Source organism: Trachemys scripta, chromosome 4, assembly GCF_013100865.1.
Source record: "Trachemys scripta elegans isolate TJP31775 chromosome 4, CAS_Tse_1.0, whole genome shotgun sequence".
Taxonomy (NCBI): Eukaryota; Metazoa; Chordata; order Testudines; family Emydidae; genus Trachemys; species Trachemys scripta.
The window spans coordinates 21,611,551-21,632,819 of record NC_048301.1 but is presented as its reverse complement, the minus strand read 5'-3'; the positions used below and the strand labels follow the sequence as shown (position 1 = coordinate 21,632,819).

The 21,269-nt window shown below is 39.3% G+C and overlaps 1 protein-coding gene across 6 annotated transcripts in view; it reads left to right on the top strand.

Moving 5' to 3' along the window:
- TRAF3 (TNF receptor associated factor 3) overlaps window positions 1-21,269 on the top strand; it is a 100,626-nt gene that overhangs the window by 64,939 nt on the left and 14,418 nt on the right. For all 6 annotated transcript variants that reach the window (XM_034767963.1, XM_034767966.1, XM_034767964.1 and 3 more), the window contains 4 exons: window positions 2,161-2,241; window positions 5,633-5,707; window positions 7,582-7,674; window positions 12,174-12,314. In XM_034767963.1, coding sequence (XP_034623854.1) covers window positions 2,161-2,241; window positions 5,633-5,707; window positions 7,582-7,674; window positions 12,174-12,314 — 390 coding nt within the window. The remainder of the gene's footprint in view (window positions 1-2,160; window positions 2,242-5,632; window positions 5,708-7,581; window positions 7,675-12,173; window positions 12,315-21,269) is intronic.

Genomic DNA, 21,269 nt, shown 5'->3' with positions numbered 1-21,269 from the left:
TGTAGCAAGTGGTGTTATAGATGGCAAGCAAATGCTCTGTGACTAGTGGAGGGGAATGCAAAAACATCTCAGTTCTGTTGAAAATTGTGATTAAAATGAAGCACTGAAGCATAAAAAGGGGGAGAGCAGGAACCTTTGTAGAATTAGACCAATGCCTGCTTGTTGTAGGAGTTCAGCAAATCAAAAGTGTTAGGGGTTCTTATATTCAAAATATTAATGAAACTAATAGTTTGCTACGTAGGACCAGCTTCCAGTCATGGTGGTTTTGGTGTTTCAGGAGCGCAACAATAGCCACAGCGTTAAAATCCTGGAGGAGCAGAGATCAGCCACTGATCAAGCAGTAAATATCTTTGTGCCGACATTGTTTTAAAAGCCTGGAAGAATGTAGTCTGTGAGATTATACAAATGCTGATAAATTTGGGTTTATTTTGGAACATTACCTGACTATACTTGAGTACCAAGACTTAGTCAGGTTGTAACCAGACCACTCAGTTAGATGAAAGAGAGATTTGCTTTGTGCAATCCATCTGCTCACCCTGAGCTTAAGTTCATCTCTGTTGGCCTGTGCAGACCATCAGGTTTATAAGCACATTAATGAGTCAGGCAGGCATTTCAGGGACTTGAACAGAAAATGAAAAGCAGTACAAACATTTTTTCGAGTCTGTACAAAGAAAAAACCAAAGGTATGCAAATGGAAACAAAAATAATTTTTCTTGTTTCATGTACGGTTCTCGTCTTCATAGAATCTGCCTGCCCTGCAGCGTAGGAAATCCCCTTTGCGGCTGACAGACTATTTAGATAGTCATATGGACTTGTGCTTTTTTTAAATTTTAATTGCAAGTATTTGTCTAGTCTATACTGCAATGCTTTATCTCCCTAGGTGAATTCATTTCTAAACACAATTTTATTTCATTTTATTTGAAGCAAACAAAAAGCTTTTGGTACAGTACAACATGTTCTACAGTCCACTGTGTCTTTCTGGCAGACAAAATTGCTCCTTCTTCAAAGCAAAAATAGAAGTGAAAATTGTATTTTATTATTAAAGAATCAAAGTATTCTACAGAAAAAGAGAATTTTTAAAATTGCTATAAAATGGGTTTGCGTGCTGCCTTTGCTATTCTGAAAACCTTGTTATCCTAGCCCAATTTAAGTCAAGATTATGTGCAACCTGCATCTCACATCATATGGAAGAGTTGAGAGCAGCCTCCCTGGAGAGTGGGTGCCCAGGGGCGAAGAATGAGTTCTGCTGATCAAAATAGAAGTAGTAGTATTCTACTCCTGGAATAGGGACCAAAATCAAATGTGTGTTGAAGTCATTGGAAAGACTCCCATTGATTTCAGGGAGCATGGATTTGGGCCATGAACCAATAGCGGATTACTCACCACCTGAAGCAAGGTGGGAACCCGAGAGAATTGTCAGTGATTTACATGGTGCCCTCTGCTGTGGGCTAAGAGTAAACTTTCAGTCTATCCCTTAGTCTTCTAGACCTGTCTGACATAGTGAGAAATGGATGTAAAGTAGGAGATGAACACACACAATGCACTGTGGTTTGATCAAAAGAAGCTTTAAATAAGCTTCAGTATTTTGATGTATAGTGCAAGAATTCTGTATCAAATGGTAAAGAGACTCAAAATTAAAGGATGGTCAAAAGAGTGAATACGAGTAGATGGATTTACAGGGTTCTCTGCCATTCAGAAGCATAAATATCTGAAGAGCTTTCCAATGCACTGTATGGTGGTATTGGAAGGAATATCATCTTGGCAATTATTCTCTCTTCCAATAATGCGCACTCACCTACATGGTTCATGGGATAGAGAACTTAGATTTTATTGAGGTTTCATTGATAAAGGATGATGGAAACTGCTCTTCTTTCCATAGGAAAATGATAAATCCCTTATTTTTCTGAATCAAAAACAGTTGAGAAATACATATCAACTGAAAGTGTAACATCTGTTTGTTCCTTCCAAACGTACAAATACAAATGTTGCAATGTTAACTGTACTGCACACTGTATAGCACCATGTAAATATATATATTTAATTATAGCATGGTAAATTACTTCTTTTTTCAGGCAAGTCCTGTTTTATAAAATGGTTTGTAATTTTAAATATAGATAAAGTATAAATTGTAATTTGCTTTTTTTTTCTTTTTTCTTTTAGAAACATGAAGATACAGACTGCCCCTCTGTCGCGGTTTCATGTCCTCATAAATGCAGTGTTACATCACTCTTGAGGAGTGAGGTAAGAAGTCATGCCCAGAGTTGTGCTGAAATATTAAATAAATCCCTATTCAACAGTGTTCAGCTTAGAACTTTGTTATTAGTAAGATCTCGCAAGAATTTTGCCAGAAGCCATTTCCTTATTACCATGTGAGATCTAAAGAAAAGGCTTATCTACCACTACAGTTAAGTGTGATAATTTTTTAATAATTTTTTTAGTTATTTCTTAGGAAATTATCTTTCAGAAATTACTTTCTTAATTTTCTGTATTTATTACACATGGCGTGTAAAAAAGATTAGCTTTTATCTTTCCTGCTTTCTCTCTTAATGAAAACTGAGTTAGAAGCACTTATCGAGGCCAGTAGAGCAGAACCTTTGGATAGTGTTAGGCAGCGTGTATTCTTCAAGTCTCAATATTCAAATAGAATGAGAAATCTAAAATATAGTAGCATATACTGACATTAGAGCTGTCTCATATGGCATACAAGCCAGAGGTACATCCTGACCTTAAATGCTGTTTTGATTTTTGTCTCCTCATCTCAGAAAAGATTATAGCAGATACTGAACAGCTGTTGTGTGGAGTTGGTCCATGCGAGAGATTAAAAATATTGTTAGGACTGTTAAATTTGCAAAGAAGGAGAATGAAGGGCCTGACGCTTGGATATCATGTTGGTATAGATGCTTTAGAAATATTTCAGTTAAACCGATTTAGCTGATGCTTAATCAGCTAAATGCTTACTCAATACAAGGATAAGTGGGCACTTTTGATGAAATTAATAGGCACCAAGTTTAAATTGTTTAAAAGGAAACACTGGGAAACTCACTGCCGCAGGATAAATGTTAAGTAAATAGTTTAATCTTATTCAAGAAAGTATTTAATATTTAGTGTCTGTATTTCACACGATTGGGATAAAACTTATCCATAACTGAGATAAAGAAGAAATTTCCTGTTGATGTTTGCTAGTTGCATCATGGGAGGTTGGAACCTTCCCATGAGTCCTCCAGTACTGGTCACAATTAGAGAATGGATACTGGTATAGATGGACCATTGGTCTGTTCCAGTATGGCATTTCTTGTGATCAGGTGCAACAAGCTACTAAAGCTTCTAACATATGTAGAAAATTCAGTTAATATTTTGAGCCGATAAATTTCATTTGTATCTTGTGGTGTCTGAATGTATTCCTTTATTTGATCAGTTAGTAGTATCTGTAAAGGCTGATGTGCATATTTTTCTAAAAATACATCCTTTTGTATGATCTAGAATGGGGAGCACGTGTTTGTCTCCAGCACTCCTTAAAATATTCATTTTTTTAAACTCATTTTTTAAGGTATCCTTTTTCACTGATACTCCGTTAGATTTTTTGGGGTTATGTTTTCCTGATATAGGAATACATCATTTTAGTGTTACAATAAGTGAATAATCATATTTAGTGCCCAAAGTGTGCTAGGCACTTTCTAACTGTATCTGTCCCAAGGAATGTGCAATCTAAAATGTATAGTAGGCCTTGTGCATACTTGTGCATAAACATTATGCTCTTGAGAAGATGATCTAGGCATCTGTCTAATAACGTAAGTGGAGGGCCACCTTTGGGCCTCATTTCTGCCAGTATATATTTACCAACTGAGATCCTGATTCAGGAAAGCACTCCTTTTCATAATAACACTTATACATGTTCTTAAATCCTACTGAAGTCAATAAGAAATGCTTAAATGCTGTCCTGAGTAGTGAGGGACTTAAGAATGAAGTGCTTAGTCCTTACTGCTGTGAATTGTCCCATTAAAAACAATAGGTCAACTCACATCAATAAGTACGAGGCTTGATGATCAGCGTTGGTAGAATTGGATTCTAAAAACTGTTGGTAGGGTTGGACTTTAACCAGCTGCCATCTTATCCCTGCAGCATTTTGTTGATTGTTATTTCATTTTTTTCTGATGTTAAGAAAATGAATCTGAAGCCCAGTTGGGTAACTAAGGACAGCCATTCTAAGGTGATATAGGCAAATGCCTGCCTAACAGTTTGGGAAAATTGTGTTGTGCCATTCTCAATAGTGTACAAATAGTGTACAAAAAGTGAACATGATATTTTATTATAGAAATATAGCAACTCTTAATATGTGTAAATGGTTACTGGTTGGGCACAATCCTTAGTTTTGAGGAAGTTGAAGAATCAGTTCCCACATTTAAATCTCATATAGCACATGTACTTTTTCTTATTTGATTTTAACTTTTTTTTCTGAAATGTTTCTTTTGAGTTTTCATTGTGAATTTCTACAGTAAGTGTTTAAAACAAAGTAGATGTTGCATATGCCAGAGAGGGATGAGTTAAACATTTCAAAATTAGATTGGAAAAACCTTGTTTCTTTAGCACCACAGTTTCATAAGCAGGCAGGATCCGTTCAGGCCTTTTTCTGGAGGTGGATGAATTGAGTACCAGAGGGCTTACTGTGTGTGGGTCTTTTTAAATATCTTGAACTCAGTGGAGGTATAAGAGTTTACACCAGGTGAGGATCTGGCCCCTAGGTCCTCTCTGCTCTGTATGGAAATAAAGGTCTTAAGGCACTTGTCAGAAGAGGTGAGGTTTGTCATGGTGTCCTTTACAAAATGGCCCTTCATTCCAGCTCTTAGGCAGTTTGCATCTGTCTGCTGCCGTGTCTCCTAAAAATGGCTGCATTTCATTATGGCTCTTCGTATATACTTCTGTGATTTTATTTTAAAGGACAAATTATTTTCTGTGTTTATCATCATTCAGAATATTGGATCTGTGCAAAATACAGGTCTTTTCCTACTTTAGAACATTGAATCCTGTGTACTGCATTATAAATGTGACTCAGCTACACCCTGATATAAAGTATTTGTCTGTTTCATGCAGTATTTGTTTACAGTCTTCATTGTTTAGTTTTGTTTTATTTTAAATTCTGATATTGAGAATTGCATGTCACGTTTTGACAATCTGTTCATAATGAAACTAGAGTTAGAAAAGTCGTATGTTACTACAGTGAAACTGGTCTTGAGTGACTACCCAACAGCAGCAAAAATCATTTGTCAAGTAAAGATTGACCTTTAATTAAAAATCAAATAAAAATGTATGGAAAGCCTTGGGTTTCTTTAAAGTGTTTTTTGTTTTTGTTTTTTGTTTTGTTTTTAAATGGGGTTGCCTATAGGAATGGTCTTCAGTGGAGGTTTCACTGTATATTAAATGTGTCTCTCTGTATATTGTATTGGCATGTACGTGTGGTTACATGTGTATATACAGTTTATGCACTCTGAGTCAGAGTGGAGATAATATACACACATGTACTGTATGTTTTACAAATGGCACACAATACAAATCTGATAATCTGTGCCCTTTATATGTTCTGAGCATTATCATGCAAACGTTTTCTGCCAAAACTCACATTTTTTTCCTATTGCAGTTGAATGCACATTTGTCAGAATGTATTAATGCCCCAAGTACCTGTAGTTTTAAGCGTTATGGCTGCACTTTTCAGGTCAGTATATAACAATTATACTTCCCAATTGATGAAAGTCTGCAATAAGAAAACTTAACATTTTGACATGAAAGTTCTGGACGTCTCTACTCTTGGTTAAGAAACATTCATCCAGTTGCATGAGTGATTAAGACTATGCAGCAGGTGTTCATTTTTGCATATATTTTTATATATGTAAAATTATAAAAAGCACATACACATACTGGCGATATCTTTGGATTTCAGTTAGCCAGTTACAGATGTCTGAGATCAGAAGACATAATTACATTAAGAACTTTTCTCTTCTTTGAAATAAGAGAAAAATAGTCATTTTTTTTTGTTCTCCACAAGCTGTCTAGTAATTTCAGCTGTTCTATGGAAGTATTTAATTTTTTTCCCGAATTAAATTTGTTTAATTTCTTCTGTTTGTGTGTGTGACTATATACACTATGATTAAAACTAGGTGGGCCCACTTAGAATGTTTATTTTATGTACATTCATATATACATATGTATATATGTGTGTGTGCATATAGGTGCATAGTCAAACCACAGCATAGAATTAATAAAAATTACAGCTTAAATCCTAGAAGTCACCACAAAGTAAGAAAAAACTTGAGTATAGTTTCAACACTGTTATTTCCATATTTGCAATATCTTTCTTTTCATACCATGCATCTGAGAGTGTCAGCGAATTCTGACAGTTTTACACTAAAAATTCAAAAGCTGTTGACCGGAAAAACGGAATTTATCAAATTAAATGTCATAATTTTGAAGCTCACTGTGACCCACGAAACTAGATCTTTGTGTACGTGTGCAACACGCCTATAAACCTTCTTTCCCATTGATATCTTAAGACCTGTTTTAAGTCCCATTGAAGTCAATGAGAGTCTTTTCCCGTTAATGTCAAAGGACTTTCGATCAGGCCCTTAATATTCTGCCAGTGTAAAAAAGAAAGCATTCAACAATTTAAACACACAGTTGCTCTCTCAACTGTAGAAATAATTAATGATGTAGCACTGCCCACTGTTATGTCTTATGTATCACTGTTCATTCTTTTTATGTATGTATATGTGTGTATATATGTACATATATCCACATATATATTTTTGAATATTTTATATAGAGTATATACATTGAAGATCATTGAAACTTTTCCAGTTGCTTGCAACATATCTAGCATCTAAACAGATATAAACTGCATTGCAAAACATTTGCAGAAGTATAGTGTGAAGTAGAAGGTAACATGATCTGCATCTTATGTACTCTGTATATTATCTATGTGTGTTTTGTAAACTTACAGTGGTTATTTGTACCGACATTTGCAGATTGTGAAGGGGCAGGAAATCTGAACATCATAAAGCAACAATGGATGTGTCTTGCTAACTTTGTATAATGGCAAATTAGCCACTGTAAACTATTTTAGTCGGCAGATTCTACAAAATTGGCTGTTTCCAGTGATGATAAATTTACCTTAACTGTTTTTCTTTCCTATTCACATCAATGGAAACTTTACAGTAACTTATAAAATGGTTAAACCTATTATTTGTGGAATCAGATGTTTGAGTTATATGACTTGCTTTGTGATTTCTTTAGTATAAAAATTATGGAGATGGTTCTAAAACCATTCATTTTGTAAATCTTTTCTCCATTTTTGTTTCCTCTGATAAATAAGTGCATTGGAAATATACAGCAATTGGATAAAACACTTGATTTTAAATGTATTTCTCACTTTTTCATAAGTTCCCAAGTAGATTTCCCCTCTGTTTATATTTTTGTAAAGTACATCTGTGTACCAAAATATATGTAGGGCTGGTTTTATATTCTTGTGTTATATTATTGGTTTTTTTTAAAAAGTGAAATTGGCTAAAATGTATAAATTCTTTGTTGTCACAGGGAACAAATCAGCAAATTAAAGCACATGAAGCCAGCTCAGCAGTGCAGCATGTAAATTTATTGAAAGAATGGAGTAATTCTCTAGAAAATAAGGTATATCTTCTACTCACTTTAATTTTCATTAATTTTTTTAAAATTCTATAAAAATAGAGGAAAACACTTTTGTTCAGAAGCTGTTTGGAAATACAGCTAAAGCACTAGTAGGCTCAAAAAGCTGTAAAATGAGTCAGTGTAACATCACTTTTCTTACAATAAAATAAAATAAGAATGGCTTCACGAGTAAATATGTAATTTTTATTCACGTGTTGCTATGAATTTAGTATTTTAATATTTAAGTTATCAAACCAGCTGACATTAAATTTCTCCTTCAATTTCCTTTTCTTATGAAAGAGACCATTAGGAAAAGTACTGCAATGTTAGGAGCTGCATCTACCTGTATATTTTTCTGGAGATCAGATCCTAGAAAACTCCACATACTGAACCGGCTTCATTTTTATTTTAAATTTATCAAGAGCTCTCCAAGCTTCTTGGCCTGAAGAGACTTTTATTAATTGACATGCTGTTACTCTCAGGCAGGCTGGTTTCTGTTCTGATGCTGGATCTAACTAAGTTCATGTTGTGCAGTGCTCCCTTGGAACTCTTGTCTTTAAAGAGTTTTTGGGACTTGGCGGAATTTATTGGGAGACCAGATGCTGCAGATCACCTCCCTAACAGCTTCAACTCCTTTGAATAATGATTTAATTTAGAGCATTTAGGTTTTGTTTAGAACGCAGGCCTTTCGTAGGCTTTGAATTTAAAATGTGTCAGTGCTGCATCCAATCAATAGTGAAATGAGTCAACATATTTTAAACAGGTCTTAAGAGGTTCAGTGTTTTAAATAAAAACATTATTTTGATAGTTTAACCAAATACTGAATTACTTTTAATCCAATGTTTCTGAACAAATTCTCCTAAATCTAAAAGTAGAAAAGTTCAGAGCCTCTTTAGCCTGTCTTGGAGTGGGAGGGGATCAAGTGAAGGCATATATTAAAGTAAGAGAAAGGTAAAGCAATCCAGATGAGAGCCCACTGGCAAATGGAGATGTAAGCCTATAACTTCAGTTATGCTATTGTGCTAGAATTTTTCTTCAGAGCCCAACAAGAAAACAATTTCTTTTGCGCAGGAGGATTCTAGGATTCAGATGTATTTCTTTGTGTAAATTTTAGTTTCACTGCAGAGGAGAACAACATCTCAGTTTACCATCACCTTCAAATCTAAGAAGAAATTCCCATAATTTAGTGGTGTAGTTTAGGTGTAGTAAATGTTTCAGTTTTTTAACAAATACAGGTTCATATTCTTATTTCCTTTTTTGCTAATTTGAGTCAAGCTATAAAATTTATTTTACATAATTAAAGAAAGCCTCTTCCCTGTGACTTACAGTATATTTTTCTTATTTTCCATACTGCACTTTAAAAGAATTTTAATTGCACTGATATGTGCTGTATCATTTAAAAACTGTTGAGCAATTCTATATCTTTTTTTTTTCTTTTTAGTAGTAAGAAAATAAACGCCTCAGTGCAGTTTTTTTTCAGTCTTAATTGCTTATCACTGTTGTCTTTTTGCACTTCCTGCTTTGTAAACTTCTTCCTATACATAATAAATGAGTTGAATCACTGGAAATCCCAGGACAGTGCCAAGTTACCAGAATAGCTAACCACACATCACATGTCAGTGATTTTATTGTCAAGAGGTGTAATAAAATGGATTGTGACTTAGTGTCCTCTCCTTCCAGTTAAAGTAACTCATGGCACTGAATGTGTTAGGGCAGAGAGAGAACTTCTGCTGAAGAATATAGGTGAAATCCTGGCCTCTCTGAAGCCAATGGAAGTTTCGTCCATTGAGTTCAGTGCAGCCAGAATTTCATCCTATGTACTTAACTGGATTTGAATAGAAGGAAATAGAAGAAGTTAACTGCTCCCATTCAGGATGATTCTTTGATGACACAGAACACCTAAATGGTGTACAAACTGAAAGCCTTCAGGCTTGCTGTATATTGTCCCTTCCAAAGCATGTGCTAAATGATAACCTCAGTAAGTGAATATTGCTGTTGACAAAAAGCAGAGAGATGAAACAAATTTAAATCAAATCAAAAGTTTGGGTAGTGGGGAATCTGAATTTCATGACCTGAGTCTTTCTTTGTAGTGGGGACAAACTAGAAGCCTGAATCCAAATACCCTGGAATTTTGGGATGCTTGGAATCGTGACTCAATCCAAATTTTGTAGCTTCTCTAATAAATCCTGCTATGTATGTTTAAATACAAAAGCCATGTCATGTGATCTAAATGTGGAGATAACTATTTAATCCAATCTTGTAGGATATGAGAAATGTTTTCATTTCTTATTTGGGAGTGTGAATTGGTTTCCCATAATAGAATTCTGAAATAGTAAAATAATACCTTAATTGATTAAATGCTTTTGGAAGACAGCAAAATAGCATCCACTGTAACATTGAAATATGACTAGTAAGTGAAGAAATTCATGATTCTTGATTTCAGGTACAGTACATAAAATACTGATAATAGTTTTGTTTCTTTTTGTGCTCCCTTATTTTAAAATTGATGTACTCAAATTCAAAAGGCACAAGCCAAATGAAATTTAAATCCTGTATATTTATTTATCTCTATTCATGCATGAGTTACTTTCAGATTACATTTGGTGTAATGAGAGGTTTGTCTGACTAAGGACCGCAGGATATGGCCCAGTAAACTGCATGGAAAATCTCAATACAAGACCGGCCATATACTGTACCTTACGTAAAAATGGAAATATAATACCAGCAGCACAAGTGCAACTGGCTTGTGATCTGGGGGTATGGAGAGGAAATAATGAAAGAAAGGGAATGGAAATGTCACTGATAAGTAAAGAACTCTGATTCATTATGGAAAAGTTGGATGCACAAATTAGAGTAGCTACCCAGGTGGTCTGATTTATATGGTAGGCAAACTTTCACATGGTTAAACTGTTCTTGAAAAATATCCCCAATACACTAGGCTTGCTTTCCTTCCGTGACTGGCAGTTCTCTTTCTTTAATGCAAGGGAAAAAAATCAGCTTCATGCCTTATTTCTACGAGGCCCTTGTATCCTTGTAGAAATGAGGTACAGGATCTTGTTCCAACATCCATAACTTTTAGGTGGGATCGTGTCCCCTTAAGATTTCAGCACTGTTAATTTGTATGGGTCTTCAGCGACTTTTGTGGGAATGGAAGTCATTTTTTCTTATCTTGCCTTGTAAAGATCTAGTTCTTGACTCTTGGCCTGGCAGTAAAGTGACAACAGCAGAAAATACTGAAACAAGGTTTTAAAACAGCAGAAGTGGTGGTGCACCAAGAGTCGTGCCCACCTTATGATATAAGTCAAGGGTGTCTGAATCTGAGAAGCACTAGAGGTTGTCTTGGGGTTGTTTAGTTTTATTGTCTGAATGTGGTGTAAAATAATTAGTCTGAAAGAGGAACTTTCACATTTGTTTAATTGGATCAAAAATGGTGTTTCGTATCGTCTGTCTATCAGAAGCAATGCTGAGATGTAATGAGTCAAACATTGTCTAGATGTCAGATACTTTTAGTTTTCTTGTTGAATAACCTACAGATAATATATGCAGTGTAATTGTAGCCATGTTTGTCCCAGGATATTACCTCACCTACCTTGTGTGTCTCCTATAGATCATGCACACTTCTTGCAAGAAAGAAATTGTGTAAAAGTGTAGCACATGCAAGCAACAAAACTAGTGATGAATAGATTGCTTACACTCTTTTATACGCCCCTTGCAGTGCCTGTTAGATGTTCCCCATAGCATTCCAACAACATGGCTGATGGTTTAAAATGAAAACCAGTCACAAACAAATAAGATTTATGAAAAGGTGTTCCCAGACAGAAAAAGATTATCATCACTAACACTCTGTGCATCCTCTTGGTCTCTTTGGGTGCTAGTAGATGCTTTTGGATTTGCTCTGGACTGCACAGATTCCATCTACAGTAATATTAGTTGAGCTGCTTTGACCACTTTCTTTAGTAGTACACAGCCATCCATTCCCAGACAATTACCATACTTGGTGAGCTCAATTCAATGACTTAGATTGAGGGAGTAGTATTTACTAAATCTTTCTCCTTCCTACATAGGCCTTTTCAGTGCTACTTTTCTTTGGCATTTCTTTTTAAGCAATATTAGCATCACCAACTCCAATCTGGAACTAAATAGGCTACTTCCTCTGAATAGCTAACCACCTCCATGTCAAGGAATGAGTCGAAAGCCTGGACACTGACCTATTAAATAGTGACCCAAATAAACAGTTGTGTTTATAAGTAAGATTTATTGCTGCTTTTGCATATCACTTTTTCTCATTTATTAGGTCAGGTTGTATCAGTACAACACTGTGGGAGTGGGAGGGAAATTATTAGAAACTTCAGATTTTTCTGGTAGTCTTCTAGACATGGAGAGAGATTTTGCTAGGATCTCTTTTCTGAGCTTAAGGGGAAAACTCTAGGGCAGTTTTAAAAAATGAAGTTGCAGGTATTTTTCACAAGTTTTGGCAGGAGTAATTGTAGAATTTTTTCCAGGTGGCCATGCTCCAGAATGAAAGTTTGGAAAAGAACAAGAGTATACAAACTTTACATAATCAGATTTGTAGCTTTGAAATAGAAATTGAAAGACAGAAGGAAATGCTGCGGAATAATGAATCTAAAATACATCATTTACAGGTAAGAATTTTAGACTCTCCCCATTAAAACAAAAATTACAGTAGTTTCTGTTCTGTGCCTTTACGCTTGCAAAGTGAGGTGTTCTAATTTAAAAAAAAAAAAAAACTATTTCACTCAAAAGGAGGCATTTACATTTATTATAAAATAAAATTTTGAAATATACCTTTTTTCCTGCTCAGTAGCTGTTTTTTCATATGTAAATCTCTTGATGGGTTTATAAAGTTTTCACTAAAACGTTAAATTGACTAACCCACATTTAAAAAAAAAAAATGCATTGCCTGAAAAGCTAATTTAAAAAAAAATAGTTTAAAGCTAAATTACACTTAGTCAGAGAAAAGCAACAGAGGGTCCTGTGGCACTTTAAGACTAACAGCATAAGCTTTCGTGGGTAAGAACCTCACTTCTTCAGATGCAAGTAATGGAAATCTCCAGAGGCAGGTATAAATCAGTATGGAGATAACGAGGTTAGTTCAATCAGGGAGGGTGAGGTGCTCTGCTAGCAGTTGAGGTGTGAACACCAAGGGAGGAGAAACTGCTTCTGTAGTTGGATAGCCATTCACAGTCTGCCTCCCAAGGTCTGTGAAAGTGAGGGATCATTGTCCAGGATGGGTTGTAGATCACTGATGATGCGTTGGAGAGGTTTAAGCTGAGGACTGTAGGTGATGGCCAGTGGAGTTCTGTTGGTTTCTTTTTTGGGCCTGTCTTGTAGCAGGAGGCTTCTGGGTACACGTCGGGCTCTGTTGATTTGTTTCTTTATTTCCTTGTGTGGGTATCGTAGTTCTGAGAATGCTTGGTGAAGATCTTGTAGGTGTTGGTCTCTGTCTGAGGGGTTGGAGCAGATGCGGTTGTACCTCAGTGCTTGGTTGTAGATGATGGATCGTGTGGTGTGTCCGGGGTGGAAGCTGGAGGCATGAAGGTAGGCATAGCGGTCGGTGGGTTTTCGGTAAGGGTGGTGTTAATGTGGCCATCGCTTATTTGTACTGTGGGGTCTAGGAAGTGGACCTCCCATATAGATTGGTCCAGGCTGAGGTTGATGGTGGAGTGGAAGCTGTTGAAATCATGGTGGAATTCTTCCAGGGTCTCCTTCCCATGGGTCCAGATGATGATGTCATCAATGTAGTGTAGGTAGAGAAGGGGCGTGAGTGGACGAGAGCTGAGGAAGCATTGTTCCAGGTCAGTCATAAAAATGTTGGCATATTGTGGGGCCATGCGGGTGCCCATAGCGGTGCCACTGGTCTGGAGGTATATATTGTCACCAAATTTGAAATAATTGTGCGTGAGGATAAAGTCACAGAGCTCAGCAATAAGTTGTGCTGTGTCATCATCAGGGATACTGTTCCTGACGGCTTGTATTTCATCTGTGTGTGGGATGTTTGTGTAGAGAGCCTCTACATCCATGGTGGCTAGGATTGTGTTTTCTGGGAGGTCACCAATGCATTGTAGTTTTCTCAGGAAATCTATGGTGTCACGGAGATAGCTGGAGATGCTGGTGGCGTAGGGTCTGAGTAGGGAGTCCACATATATCCAGACAGTTCTTCAGTGAGAGTGCCAATGCCCGAGATGATGGGGCTTCCAGGATTTCCAGGTTTGTGGATCTTGGGTAGTAGATAGAGCCCCGACCGGGGTTATTCTAAGGGTATGTTGATTTGTTCCTGTGTTAGTGTAGGGAGTGTCCTGAGTAGATGGTGCAGTTTCTTAGTGTATTCCTCAGTGGGATCTGAGGAAAGTGGCCTGTAGAATTTGGTATTGGAGAGTTGTCTAGCAGCCTCCTTCTGGTAGTCAGACCTGTTCATGATGACAACAGCACCTCCTTTATCAGCCTCTTTGATGATAATGTCAGGGTGGTTTCTGAGGCTGTGGATGGCATTGCGTTCTGCACAACTTAGGTTATGAGGCAAGTGATGTTGTTTTTCCACAATTTCTGCCCGTGCACGTCGGCGGAAGCATTCTATGTATAGGTCCAGACTGTCATTTCGACCCTCAGGAGGAGTCCATGTGGAATTCTTCTTCCTGTGTTGTTGGTGGGAGGGTATCTGTGTATCAGTGCGTTGTTCAGTGTTATCTTGAAAGTATTCTTTGAGTCGGAGGCGGCGAAAGTAGGCTTCCAGATCACCACAGAACTGTATCATGTTCGTGGCAGTGCTGGCAAAAAGAGAGTCCCCGAGATAGGACAGACTCTTCTGCTGGGTTGAGTGAGTAGCTGGATAAATTGACGATATTGCTGGGTGAGTTAGGGGTACCCCTGTTGTGGCCCCATGTGGCAGGTAGGATTTTAGAAAGCTTACGGTCAAGTGTGTAATGTAGATCTCCTGTCTTATTTTAGGAAAGTCCATTTGTGTGGAGGGTTGGTTATTTATGAAAGTCTCCAGGTTGGAGAGTTCTTTCTTGATGTTTTTCTGTTTGCTCTATAGGATGCTGATCAGGTGGTTCCTCAGTTTCTTTGATAGTGTATGGCATAATTTCTCACTGTGGTCTGTGCAGTATGTAGATAGCAATGGATTTTTCACCTTCAGTCCATTTGGTATGATGTCCATCCGTTTGCATTTGGAAAGGAAGATGATATCTGTCTGTATTTGTGCAAGTTTCTTCATGAGGTTGATAGATTTCCATTCCATACGGCTAAATGCAGTGCCTTGCATGGTGTCAAGTATCAGAGGGGTAGCGGTGTTAGTCTGGTACAATAAGCGATGGCCACGTTATCACCACCCTATACCGAAAACCCACCGACCGCTATGCCTACCTTCATGCCTCCAGCTTCCACCCCGGACACACCACACGATCCATCGTCTACAGCCAAGCACTGAGGTACAACCGCATCTGCTCCAACCCCTCAGACAGAGACCAACACCTACAAGATCTTCACCAAGCATTCTCAAAACTACGATACCCACACAAGGAAATAAAGAAACAAATCAACAGAGCCAGATGTGTACCCAGAAGCCGCCTCCTACAAGACAGGCCCAAAAAAGAAACCAACAGAACTCCACTGGCCATCACCTACAGTCCTCAGCTTAAACCTCACCAACGCATCATCAGTGATCTACAACCCATCCTGGACAAAGATCCCTCACCTTCACAGACCTTGGGAGGCAGGCCAGTCCTCGCCCACAGACAACCCGCCAACCTTAAGCATATTCTCACCAGCAACCACACACTGCACCATAACAACTCTAACTCAGGAACCAACCAATGCAACAAACCTCGATGCCAACTCTGCCCACATATCTACACCAGCAACACCATCACAGGACCTAACCAGATCAGCTACAACATCACCGGCTCATTCACCTGCACGTCCACCAATGTTATATATGCCATCTTGTGCCAGCAATGCCCCTCTGCTATGTACATTGGCCAAACTGGACAGTCACTACGCAAGAGGATAAATGGACACAAGTCAGATATCAGGAATGGCAATATACAAAAACCTGTAGGAGAACACTTCAACCTCCCTGGCCACACAATAGCAGATGTAAAGGTAGCCATCTTACAGCAAAAAAAAAAACTTCAGGACCAGACTCCAAAGAGAAACTGCTGAGCTCCAGTTCATTTGCAAATTTGACACCATCAGATCAGGATTAAACAAAGACTGTGAATGGCTATCCAACTACAGAAGCAGTTTCTCCTCCCTTGGTGTTCACACCTCAACTGCTAGCAGAGCACCTCACCCTCCCTGATTGAACTAACCTCGTTATCTCCATACTGATTTATACCTGCCTCTGGAGATTCCCCTTACTTGCATCTGAAGAAGTGAGGTTCTTACCCACGAAAGCTTATGCTCCCAATATTTCTATTAGTCTTAAAGGTGCCACAGGACCCTCTGTTGCTTTTTACAGATTCAGACTAACACGGCTACTACCCCTCTGATACTTAGTCATAGAAGCAATTGTAATCCTAAGAATTTAATTACTTTTTGCTGCTCTGTAAATCAAAAATCTGCTTAACAGACCACTGCCAAACTCGAAGCAAAGGCCAGTTAAATCCCTTTAAACTGTCCTATACTCACTCTGTATTTCCTTTCTCCTTATTGAAACTTAAGAAGATATTCATCATGGGTGAAATTCACCCCTATACAGAGTCAGCACACGTCTCTGCACTGCATTTGAGTAGATGGTTTTCTCCCATATATCTAGTGACTTCATACATGATCCTTTCAGAGAAAACAGTACCTTATGTTTTATATAGCACTTTTCACCCCCCAAGAATCCCTTTATAAGCTATTGTTATAAAGGCATCATTGCAAACAAGATTCTGACACATCCACCTCTAGAGTGGAACATAGCAGCTTTAACTGCACACTGCAGTAGTATACATCAGTTTTCAAAATAATGTAGGTAAAAGTATCATATCCAGTTGATATTGCAGGAGAAATGTAGGTATTGTAGGCAGAATGTGGCTGAGGTTCAGTTTTAGGTCTCTTCCAAAAGTTGGCATGTCCACCAGGACAGTGTCCCTAAACCACCATGCTGGGGCCGTTGCTTCAGTACCATCTATAAGTCCCATCTGTTTGAAACATCAGCACTACCTCCCACAGCACCTGTGTCTTGGCCTCTCCTGTTCAAGTAGTGATGCCGCCTAACTCTGCTTAGGTGGTAGTCTAAGATATGGTGGCATGCTTGCAGTATTGCATTCCAACACCATGGAAGTAATTCAGGGGTCTGGCATACTTTTTCTATATTTTTCCTATCTTGGCACTTCCTGGTGCATTGGAAAATTATGATTATAACTCTAGTGCCATGAATAAACGTGAAGAGTCAACTTATTGGTGTGCTTTAAATTTATGTGCCTCTGTATTCATTGCTGAATGACTCTAGCATGAGGTAAGTTACCTTGAAAGTCTTCTTTTTATATGCAGTTCTCTTTCTTTATGGGTAATGATGAGAGAGGAAATCTAGGAAAAGGTATAGCAATGTTTAATGAGGTCTTGGCAACTTATTGTAATTTTTCAAACTTGCTTAAGCCATGGCACTGGTCTGGTTCTATTTAGAAGGGGTTGTGTTTTAAAGAAATCAATTTTAATCAGAATCAAATAGAGGGCCCTTTGGAGGTAGATGGGGATCGAAGAGTTTTCCCCCACTCCCCTTTATTTGTCCCCATCTCCTACGTACATTATTCCACGCCAAATAGTGCCTTAATGTTACTTCAGTCTGATTTCTCCCATGTGCTGAAATCCTGGTCTCCATCAAATCTGTAAGGGCAGTCTATGAATATATCCTAGTTTGATTTCCTGTGAACTCTTTGGTCAGTGTCTGTCATCCAATAGGAGCTGAAACCATTAATTACCTGTTGTGAGCTATTCTTTTTCCAGACACTGTTGAGCAGCCATTGAAGTACCAAAGCCACAAATACTTCTAGTTTAGCGCTATACAATCTGCGTTTGGACAGGCATTAATCGTTCAGCATGTGAGTCCTATGTGTACTGATAACTTTCAGTATGATACAGTAACTCCTCACTTAAAGTTGTCCCAGTTAATGTTGTTACGTTGCTGATCAGTTAGGGAACATGCTTGTTTAAAGTTACACAATGTTCTCTTATAATGTTGTTTGGCAGCCACCTGCTTTGTCCACTGCTTGCAGGAAGAGCAGCCCGTTGCAGCTAGCTGGTGGGGGCTTGGAACCAGGGTGGACCGGCATCTCCCTATCAGCTCCCCACTCTCAAAAGTTCCCCCATGTGGCAGCCGCCCAGCAGGCTATCAATTGCTGGCAGTTCAGCTGTCCCTCCTCCCACTGCCATGTGCTGCTCCTGCCCTCTGCCTTGGAGCTGCTCCCAGGAGCCTCCTGCTTGCTGTGTGGGGGGGGGGGAAAGGGGGACTAATGTCCTGGTGTCCCCCTCCCCCCTGCTCCTGCCCCCTGCTTACGACTTCTCCATACAGAGCAGGGTGGGGACACCACAGGGCTCAGGATGGAGAGAAATTGCTGGCCGCAGCTGCTGTCTCAACTTCCTGATCCACTTAAAAAGGCAATGTAATTAGAGTGGGGTCAGCATAGTTAAAGGGGCAATGTGCATCTCTCTCTCTCTCTCTCTCTCTCTCTCCCCCACACACAGGGTGTGTGTTTCTGTCTGCCATGCTGTCGCCCCTCCCACCATTCGTGCTGCCTTGTAGAGTGTGAGGTTACATTAACAACAATGAGTTAGCTTTAGGGTTCAGCCGAATGCTGGTTCATCGTTTAGCAGTAAGGCATTCCCTGGGAAATACCCCACCCTCTTCCACCCTCTAACTTCACCACCTCAACCAAACTTCGCAATCATCATTGCTGTGTACAGTATTAAATTTTGTTTTAAAACTTATACTCTGTCTATCTATCTAAATATAGTTTTTTGTCTGGTGAAAAAAATTTCCCTGGAACCTAATCCCCCCTATTTATATTAATTCTTATGGGGAAATTGGATTTGCTTAACATCATTTCACTTAAAGTCACATTTTTCAGGAACATAACTACAACGTTACGCGAGGAGTTACTGTATCAGTATTAGTTGACATGCAAACTTCCTTAGTATTGGGAACAGCTGCGTTTCATTGATTACAATTGGTATTGTTGTCTGCTCTGCAAGACACTTTGGCAATAGCATTCTTAACAGTTCTTCTGAGCATAAAAGCATCAAAAGGCATCTGGATGCTGGCAGGAACCTCAGGACTTAGGTCTTTTTGGTTCAGACTAATTTTCTCTGTACTGGTCTCCAAGGTAAATTTTAATACTTTCTTTGGTTCCGTTTCATCAGCTTGCAAAGGAGTCACAAACTATTTTCTCAGCCACCATTTCATGGAAGCAGCCTGTGCATGTAGTGTTAAATCTCCATCATCAATGGATAATAATGCTCTAGAAAAGCCAAGTCTTTCTAGAACTTTAAACTATTTCTTTGAGTAGTGTCCATATGGGTGCTCCACTGTAGGGCTGTCTGCGTCCCTGCACCTTTGATAGGAGATTTTAGATAGCAGTGTCTGTTTGACCCATACATGCACTCTCCCTCGAGGCTAACTAGTGCCGCAGGGACGAACCATCCTCAGTTCCTTCTCAACTCCCCATGGTCAGAGACAGAGCACATAGCAGTCCACTTTCTCTTTTCTTCAGAGTTTTAGAGTTCCCTTTCCTAGCTCCTACTAGACTTTCCATTGTTTTTTTTTTTTTTCTTCGCTTTTAGGGTTTCTGTTAGGTATTTTTTCCCCCCCATTTAAAAAAATAAATAAATTTTTTCTTATCCCTGTTTTTCCCCTTTTCCCCGTCTGGGAATTGTCCCCAGCAAGAGCCATGCCCAGCTCTCCTGTGTTTAAGCCGTGCCTCTCCTGCAGGGAGCAGTACCGGTTACAAACTGACACATTCCGCAGAAGTGCACCTTCTGCCAACAATAGAAGGCTAGATCCCAAAAGAACTGGGAATTAAAGTTGAAACTCCTCCTCCTGAAGGGTACTCTTAAATTGACATCTTACCCCAGTCCTGAATCCCCTCCATGGTAAAGATCTTCCCCGGACCCTTCAACTTCTGAGAGAGCCGAGGAGGAAATCTTCTGACTACCCTCTCAAAATTCCAAAAAGAGAGCTGCAAGCCCTCAAACTGAGCTCCTGACTAGCCAGAGGAGATTCACGGCGTGATTGGTCACCTCTGCACTGGCAGCACCAACAGCTCCGAAACATGGTACCATAGGTCAGATGGGTCCTCTGGTGCAGACACTGCCTATAAGTCTAAAGACCTGAAGGGCGCAGGCTCTCTAGTGGCAGTACTGCCCGTTAAAGGCAAGAGCAAAGACCATACCGTCTCTGTGAAGACGGTACAAAAGTGGAAACCTACGGTACTAACTACTTCCAAACAACCCCCATCGGACCAATCATCTCGCACAAGATCTCCGCCAGTTTCCTCAGTACTGGCAAGTCAGCACCAGCGAGTCAACACGGACAAGCCCTGTCAGTACCAATCACTGCGGTACCATGAGAGTTTCATTTTTCTAGTGATGTCATGGTGGCTGAGACTCCAGAGTCCCTGCTGCTTGGTACCAGGGTCCCGGTTCTGAGCCCATCTTGATCCCTGGAATCACCACCAGTGCTGGGGCATTCACTTCCAGTCTCCTTGTCTCCTTTACCACTATACAGCGAGGTCTCAGATAGTGACCAGAATGGTATCCTCTCACAGCCCTCACACCATGGCCCATCTCTGCATCAACCAGGGCATTCCCTGTTACACTCTTGTTCCGAGCCTCAATCCTCTTTGTATGGCCGCCCATGGGTACCACCACCCATGCCCTTTCCATCATCCCAGTGGCCATACTGGGACCCATGGGCAGCCCACAGGCATCATACTTCTCAGACATTTGGTGTTTCCTATCAAGAATCAGTAAGACTGTCTCCTTCAGCTTCTGTATCTAGAGCCCCAGAACCTCAAGAAACTTTTGGGGAGCAAGAGGCCAGACTTAGAGGAGGAAGTTACACCACCAATGAATATCTCCTCCTCCTCCCCAAACGAGGTGGAGATGCCTCCTTCACCATCCATGGTGGATGATTTTAAACTATTTCAGGATCTCACAAAAAGTGTGGCAGACACACTACAGATTCCGCTGGTGGAAGTGAAAGATACCCGTTACGAGTTAGTGGATATACTGCACCCCTCATTTTCCGCCTCAAGACTAATCCTCCCAGTCAATGAGGCACTTCTAGATCCTGCTACGGTCATTTGCCAAATGCCAATCTCTATCACACCAACATATAAAAGGGCAAATAAAAAGTGCAATGTGTCCTCCAAGGATGCAGAATTCCTTTTTTCACACCCTCCACCTAACTCCATCATTGTGGATACTGTGAATTCCCATGGCCAACAGCATCATATTAAATCCACCCATTATGACAGGGACTGGAAAAGAGTTGATTTATTTGGTAGGAAGGCATACTCAACAACTTCGCAATTCAGGATTGCAAATTATCAAGCCTTAAAGGGGAAGTACGACCACATGGACTATGCTAAACTTAA